The sequence below is a fragment of the Nuphar pumila genome, chromosome 1, assembly GCF_984573655.1.
Source record: "Nuphar pumila chromosome 1, dmNupPumi1.hap1.1, whole genome shotgun sequence".
In the NCBI taxonomy this organism is placed as follows: domain Eukaryota; kingdom Viridiplantae; phylum Streptophyta; class Magnoliopsida; order Nymphaeales; family Nymphaeaceae; genus Nuphar; species Nuphar pumila.
In genome coordinates, this window is record NC_143249.1 from 22829977 (window position 1) to 22838544 (window position 8568).

The 8568-nt window shown below is 42.3% G+C and overlaps 1 protein-coding gene across 1 annotated transcript; it reads right to left on the bottom strand.

Moving 5' to 3' along the window:
* Positions 1-501: 501 nt before the first annotated feature.
* On the bottom strand, positions 502-7218 carry LOC149848325 (BTB/POZ domain-containing protein At2g13690-like). The gene is made up of 2 exons (XM_090011121.1): positions 6317-7218; positions 502-1649 (listed from the first exon to the last, which is right to left on the bottom strand). The coding sequence occupies exons 1-2, from the start codon at positions 7091-7093 to the stop codon at positions 711-713; spliced, it is 1716 nt and encodes a 571-aa protein (XP_089867247.1). The 5' UTR covers positions 7094-7218; the 3' UTR covers positions 502-710.
* Between the last annotated feature and the right edge of the window lie 1350 nt (positions 7219-8568).

The following is an 8568-nucleotide window of genomic DNA, read 5'->3' on the forward strand; positions in this document are numbered from 1 at the left end:
GTGATTTCAAATCAAAAGGTGGAGAATTTGATTTGGAATCACATAAGTGAGTAAAATGATCTCAAACATCCGTTTGTTTCGTGCAGTTTCATGGGAAATTGCTGAGCCAGCATCCCTTTCTCACCATGGGCGAAACAAACAACCAAGAATTATGGTAGGAAAGTGCTATGCTGAAGTAGGTCCCAGTTTTCCCACCACCTTCCTCTTTTCATATGCAAATCCCTTCATACCTCTCCTGTTACTCAAGGACTTCTATGGGAAAGCTGATATGGCAGGAGTTTTGGAAATCTGTGCCTTTTCAGACTTTCCTCCCATCGGAATGAAACAAACGGGCCGCAAATGTGATTTCAAAATCTTATCAGGTTTGCTTGCAAGTGAAAAATGAAGCAAATAAGAATTATTCTCCCACAACCATGAGAAAAAGATTCTCATTTGGGCCAAGCAAATGCGCCACAGATCTGAGGTTGACTAAGAATTAACAAAAACATGGAAGAGGCTCCAGGAAAGCGGCATACCTTTACATATAACAGCAGAGAAAATTGGCGTATTTTCAATCTACAACATGGCAATCGAGTAATTTATTTTTTCAAGGAGAAATTGCAGCAAGGCTCAAAGGCAACTAGAAGAGAGAGAGAGGCCATTGGCGTCATCCACACCTCCTTGGTGCTACACTACAACATGCAAACTTGAAAATGGAGAAGAGAGGGTGGCTAACATGGGGCATACAGCACACCACTCTGAACATCCGGTGCTTTAGAGAATGACCTGCGCCACCAGATCTGGAATGCCTTGCTCAAGTTTGGGCACTCGTTGCCATGCTTGGTGAAATACTCAAACCAGCACATGAGCAGGCTCTGCTGGTTTTTCAGTGGAAGCGTGAGCACAGCCTGTCCAATTGCCTCCTCCAAAAGCTTCATATCGAGGCCTTTGCTGCACCTCTGCAACCACCCAAAGTCTGACAGCATCGGTCCCAACCAGGCTTCCACAAAATGGCACCTGACATTGCCAGCACATTGCAGCCGACCTCGTCCCATGGCAAGAAACAAACATGCTGAAACTCTGCTAACTTCGTATCGGACCATTGCCGATGTCTCTTTGTACATCATCAGCAACACAGGCTGATCAGCCCAAACAGCTACAAATTCCTCTGCCATTTGCTTTTCTATGAGAATCTCCAGTAACCAAGTAAGATTATCTACTTGCAATGACATCCGTCCGATTAAGGGCAGTGAGTCTTTAGCTGTCCGATCAGCTGGGGATGGGTTGGTGGCTTCAGAAAAAAGGGTAATCAGTGCCTGAAGACAGGAATGACACATGCTGTAGATCTCATCCTTGTTGAGGTCATGTGGATCCTTATGATAGACTGAGCTCTTGGACAGAAGCCCTTGAACTAGAGACTTAAGTTCCCTTCTTGCTTTATCATCCGTTCCACTAATAACAGACTGAAGCAGATGCATTGTGAGTTTTTGACAGGATGGTTGTTCTTGTGGCTGCAGCCTGGCTAGCACGTCCTGTGCAGTGGGCTTGTAAAGCTTATATTTGATGAACAGGTTTCGCATTGCTTCCTCTTCCTCCTCAGTCCATGGGACAGCTTCAAGGTACTGAAGGCATGACCTCACACCTGCTTCAAACATGATGGAAAAGGACACCTAGCCCGAACAAAAACATTTTTAGTGAGTATGGCAAGTGCCAAGACAGAAGAAAGAAGGATACCTAGCTCCGACAAAATCAATGGCAGTAAGTACATAAGTGCCAAAGACAGAATGAAGATGAACAGGAAGGTAAACAGAAGGGAAAAAAAAGGCATCATCCAGTAAAGGGAGGAAAACAGCAGTTTGCATGACTTGCTGAGAGAATTGCATCTTCTTACTTTTCATCAGAACAGCTGCAAGAACAAGTTCATCATACTGGCCTAATATCCTTTCAAGTGCAACCAATTTTACTACAAATTCGGAATGACCGTATAAATCCAAGCTTTCAGCTGTAAAGATAGCAGTAGGAGCATCCGATTAGCTCCAAGAACCATACAACTATGTACAACATGCCTCATACCATTCAAATAATACATAGATTGTAGAATGATTGCAACAACCAACAATGGCGAGAGCCTCAGGTAGTTGCTCCCATAAAACTTAAAAGGCTGACAAGAGCTACAGAAGAAAAGCAGCCACCCACAACAAATAGGAAGAGAAAAGAAAAGAAACCAAAAAACAAAGAAAATGTAGAGAGCCAACTTGACAATCAATGCTTAGGTGACAGAATCAAGCATGAAACTGTGCAAAACATGAAGGTAGAAGTAGAAAGTAGCACTTTATGAGAACACAAAGGTGGAGACAAAAGGACAGTAAATCAAATGCTTACTTTGTGAGAAGCAGGAAAAGAGCATGGAAAGCAAAGCTTTTAAAGCATTGCAGTTACTAAAATTTCAGGAATACCCGCATTGTTAAATGTGATGAAGTCAGTAATGAACAAGACAAAAGAGGGCCGCAAGCACCACTTACTAGCTTTATAGCAGAGAATAAATAAATCCTATCACCATTAAATCAGACAGCACCTTTGTCTATACACCCTGATTCATCTTTCATATAAAACTAAAAAACGTAAGTCACAGAGTACAAGTAAAAAAAATTATAACTCAACATATAATATAACCCTTGAAAGACCATTTGCTCATAAAATGATAACGAGAACATGTTCAACTAAGAAAATTAACCATGGCAACTTGCCCATCCACTACATGCATGAAAATTGACAACTTAATGACTTATTCATACACTAACCAGTCAAAAAAAGGAATGGATTAACAGGCATCAGGGCTGTACTATAAGTAAACATGGAATATGAACAAAGCAGCCCTAGTTAAGATGCCATAGCTCTGAACAGTCATTGCACCAACCCTTAATTTCCGTTGTAAAACAAGCAACTACATTGCAATTTTGTTTTCATCCTCAGAAAAATAGACTGAACCGATTAACACATCACCTCCATAATAGGATAGTGCAACTTTGTCAGGCATCAACACATCTTATATGCATTCATACGTTGTCATCATGAGCATCCGGGTGCATATGACTTAAGAACCAGTCTCCAACAGTTTTATCTGCTAAATGGGAAAAAAACTGATAAGAATTTTGTAGTCCTTCATAGTCCTGTTCACTTTTCACGAATTGTAATTTCATGAGTAAATGTTCAATTGTTTGCACTATCTTTTTCAAAATAGAATGTATATGAAGCCTGTGTTTTATCAGTCTAATGTTTAAATTAGACTAGGTGACTTTTAGTGGTTCAACAGTCAACTAGGCAATTCCATCCATATCAGCCCCAAACCAAGATGCAAAAGGAGGCTGCTTTGAATCAAACAGGAAATCAACAAATCTTGCCATGTCTTATGAATAGTCATATTGGATCCAGAATCTTGAAATATATTTAGACAAAGCTGAAACGTCACACAAATTGAAGGAAATAAGAGAGTGGAAACTGATACAAGCAGTCGACCTAGAGTACTGTTGTGCCCTAGCCAGAAGGGAAGGATTGAGTGGAAGAATTCAAATTTGGCATTACCTATTACAATACAATACAATACAATACAGATATATATATATATGAACACACTACAAAGCAAGAGATTCACAATGAAATTCAGAGTACAACAAGAAGAAGTTACATACATCCAACTTTACCGAGGGACCAACCACAAAATGCCTTTCATAAGGCATCCATGGATGCCATGACTAGTGGTTGTAGAGTTCATGATTTCCTATGTCACATGGGTGCGGGTACAGAGCGTCCGACACGGCAAATTCGAAAAATATGGATATGGGGACACAACTATATATATCATGAAAAAAGAAAATATGTTATTTTAAATATAAAAAAGTAAAATGAATATTTTTAAAAATAAAAAATAGAATATGTTTGAGATTTTTCATTCTCTTTTCATTATAAAATATTTTTATTTAATTTACTGCTCTTTTGCCCCTTTTATAATAAAAAGGTGGATGGGGGTTACCCTTTTATTATAAAAGGGGAGAGCGCCTCTGATCTTTTATTATAAACCTCTCCCCTTTTATAATAAAAGGGCAATCCCCATCCCCTTTTTACTATAAAAGTGGAAGGGGTACCCCATAACCCTCTCTCTCTCTCTCTCTCTCTCTCTCTCTCTCTCTCTCTCTCTCTCTCTCTCTCTCTCTCTCTCTCTCTCTTTACATGAAGGAGAATGAGAAGGAGAGATGAAGGGGGAGGAGACAAGGAGGACCCCAGCCCCACTGCCTCTCATTCGCCATGAAAAAAAGGATTTGGGGTTTCGGGTTGGGTCTTAGTTGGACCTGACCCAACCCACAGGCCCAACACGTATCTGTGCCACACCTGGTATCAGTACCCATGTCGAGACATGCCAACATGGGTACATGAGCTGTTTTATCATGTCTATGACATAGATGATTTCCTATCATCCACATAAGCTGAGGGATCTCATCTTGATCACGCTTGCGGTTTTTTTATAGATTTACTACAGAACTAGAGAATTTTTTTTGAAGATTTGAATCAAATATTGGATGCTAAATCGTCCTTAGTATTTCTCTCATGCTCTAGAAAAGCAAAATGCAAAAAACATACACCAAGACAAATGCCAAAGAAATTCTGTCATATGACATCATAGGCCTGGTGTAATCAGATAAAGTTTCTTTTCAAATGGCATTCATCTGTACCTAAAATCCAGATGGAAAATGGTTTTGCATCATATTACTAAAATTAATACACTTAATTCTCAATTCATTGTTTGCACCCGCTTAGACAATAGCTTCCCAACTAGACTATATTTTCCCTTTTTGTCAAGAGGCAGTCTTCCAATATCAGAGCTCAATCATGCACAAATGGTTAACATAAGACACCTGATATTGAATTAGGATATTTTTCCACTAGACTATTATTATATTATATGTACATGAAGATTACCAACTGAATAAGACAAACTCAAAGTGGGCACTTCTGTAAAAGTACGCCATTAATGATCACCAACTGTCATGAAACCATAAAACAGAAAAAAGGTTGCAATTTTCGTTCCCATTCACATACTAATGAGTACCATCATTTGCAGTATATCTAAATGAGTTACTAGAGAATAAAGAAGATAAGTGATCATTGCATCCGTGTAATACTGCATTAAATAACAATTTGCATACCCTAAACCCCAGCTCAAGATTTGTCATCTTCCTCTAAACCCAAAATAAAACCCAACTATACATAGCTTCATCAAATCAGCTGGGAATCATCATTCTTTGTTGGCCATCAAGTTGCAGGAATTGTATCTAGATTCAAAGTAGTTTTGCAATCAGTCACATCATGTCACAGTTTCTAGAAACTTCTTGTCTTTACAAGTAGTTTCATGATCAGCTATACCATGTTATAATTCTCTCTGCAACGATCGTGAAAGAGGTAAAACAGTTTTTACATTTCCTCATATTACCTAAACACTTTCAACTATTTTTGCTACTCTGATAAGGATTTAGTTTCTTAGAAGCTGAAAAACAACAAGAAGCGACCCCACAATCTCCGAACTCCTTATCCCCAAGAGAACACATAAGATGTCAGCGGAACAAGTCATTGATAGTTTGATACCACACTCCGAAGGGGACTTCAAAGAAACCAAACTAACAGCACTTGCAAAGAAAATTTCCGAAAGATTTAGGGCATGTTCCTTTAGTTCCGACAGAACCTGAGAAAGCTATTCTAAAAGCCCTGATTTTCGAATCATTCTGATTAGAAATCACAGCAACCCGTGAGATTTGAAATCTCACGATTTGCCCTGGGATTTGAAATCATTCTGATTCCAAATCAGAGTGCGAGTTGAGGGGCCGAACGTACCCTTACTATACAGAAAGTGCCCTCTGAAACAGATAAAACTGGCCGTTTCTCACGATCATGTTTCCTACAATAAGCATTCGAGCCCCATCATCTTAATGGGTTGATTCTCGCTCTCCAACAACAAAGATTCACACCCAATAGTAAAATCCTTCCCACTTCATATCAAATTAATAAACCCACAAAAAAATACACGAAAATCCATCATACTCCCAAACACCATCAATAAGTGCAGAAATGAAAACCAATCATCAAGAATTACAATTTTCCAAAAAATCAGTTTAGAACATGAAAAAATACCAAAAAAAAGAAAAAGATGAACAACATAAGAACGAAAGAAAGAAAAGAAAAATGTAAAACGGAATCAAGAACCGCAAAGTACGGATGTCACTTAGCAGAACAGAAAGAAAACAATAGCAATTAAGAGGGAAAATGAAGAACCCTAACAGACGATCACCTCGAGTATGCGGATGGATCGAGAAACTCCGGCCTTCATCAGCCTCCCGGGGACGTTCCTCTCGTACATGAGCTCGATTGTCTCCCTGTAAGCCTCCACGTCACTCAGTTCCGCCACCTCCACCCAGCACCTTCTCGGCCCGGAAGCAGCGGTCGCCCTGGACTCCGAGATCTTCGCGGCGAACACCGAGCTCCGGGAGCAGAGCACCTCCGAGTGCAGATCCATGAGGATCCTCTCCCCGGCCTTCCCCCTCAGGCTGAGCCTCACGTCGCAGCCCCGAACGAGGGCGTTCTCCGCTCGCCGGAACCCCTCGGACGGGGCGGAGTCCTCCCCGCCAGGGCCTCTCTGGGCGGCGGAGGCATCCCCGGCCTCCGAACTCCCACCGGGCGGAACCGAAGGCTGAGGAGGCGGAGGCGGAGGCGGACGCGGACGCCGATGAGGAGGAGAGCCCTGGTCCGGCTCTGGATCGGACGGCATCGAGGCCGATTCGATCGGCGAAACCCTACCGGGGGAGAGGATCCGGCGGCGGTCGATGAACCCAAGTCCCAGGCGGCTGGAGACGGGGGATTCCGGCGGGTTGGAGATGGACTTGCGTGTGCTGGAGGGGGATTTCGGGTAGCGCGAAGATGGGTGGTGGTGGTGGTGGTGGCGGGACAGGTGGTGGTGGTGGTCGTCGTCGGGGCTTGCTGGGGCGATCGAGGAGCAGCACCAGTTGTGCCGGAACCCTAGCTTGGTCCGGTCTCCGGACGAATGCCTCCGTACGCCGGACTCCGCCATCGGCGCGGCCGGTGGGTCAGCCCAAGCACCGGAGTAGCAGCAGCAGCGCGAGCCGCTACACCACCGATGGCTTTCCCGTTTCTTCTTCGCTCATTTTAATTTTTTTTTAGATTTTTTTTCCCTCCTGTTTACTCCACTGAGTCACTGATCTCGATCGCTTTCGCCGAGCTTTTGTTTTTGTCCTTTTGAGGTCTGTCTAGTCTGTCTGCGGATCTTATTTTGGCACGGTTCTGCTGGACTGGAGCCCCGACCTCGTGTGGTTCCCCGCACACCCTTGGGGGTTGGGGCCCAGGAGGGAACGTAGGCGGGGTTTTGTGGGCCCCACCTCCTTCTGTTCTCTTTGCTGGCGGGGGTGTGGGGTCCACGGTATGGCAAACCCACGATTACGTGGGCCCCGCCATCTGATTGTATCATCAGGAAAACTGTGGGTCCCACTTTCGTGGGCTTTGCGGAGAGGTTTGGTGGGTCCCACCACTTACTTTGAAAATTAGGTCCGGTGGCTGGTTTGTGGAGGGCCTTGTGAATTGCGATGGGCCCCGCTTTGACACTGTGGGTCCCACTGATATGGTTGCGTTGGTAAACGAAGAGAGCAGCTCGTGACTTGGCTCGGTTCGACTCATCATAAGGTCGTTCGTGATCGGCTCATATAGCTGGCGAGAGCAGTTCGTTTAGCTTAAACAAGGCAAGTTCGAAGACACTAAAAAAGATCGTATAAATAAAATATATTTTTATATTTTAAGTGTAATATATAAAAAAATGCATTATATATGTATTTTTTTTTGCTTTTAAAGGCAAGCTGCGGTTAGGCATACCCTTACCAGTTATTATTCAAACCTATCACTGGGGTTTGAACCTGCAACGTCACACCAAAAAGAGACAAGTACTGACAGCTCCTCCTACCAACCATGCAGGGCCCGTCATGGTTTGAACTGTATATATAACATATATATATATATATAGAGAGAGAGAGAGAGAAATGTGTTTTTCATGAGTCAGTTTGTCTTTGGCTCATCTCGTTCAAGAACGGGTCGAGCTCGAGTTCAGCTTGACTAAACAAGTACACGAGTTGAGTCATGAGCTCAATCGTAAACAAGCCGAGCCAAAATATACCTTGTTCGGTTCATTCAACTTGTTTACCAGCCCTACTGAAGATGTCCTTGTGGGCATAGTTTGGTCGCAATCCAAGGGTGTGACAAAACTGTCATGGACAAAAGTGTCTAGGCAAACACTAACTATTAATGGATTGGCTTGGGTCACTAATATTCTTCATGTTGTTTGCACGTCTAACCCCCAAAGATGATCCACATGTTCCGGTTGGTAAAAAGCAATGATGATATTCTAATGTGTAAGATTTTACAAGATTTGAAAAATCAACAACTTACAACGTAGTAAACTTTCAATGGTATTTTATATTGAATATATATATATATATATATATATATATATATATATATATATATATATATATATATATA

Bases quoted from the DNA above. Each gene is read 5' to 3' on its own strand.
- LOC149848325 (XM_090011121.1), bottom strand. From the start codon at position 7,093: ATGGCGGAGTCCGGCGTACGGAGGCATTCGTCCGGAGACCGGACCAAG. The intron at 1,650-6,316 runs GTGATCGTCTGT...TGTTCGGGCTAG, and splicing joins GATCCATCCGCATACTCGAG to GTGTCCTTTTCCATCATGTT.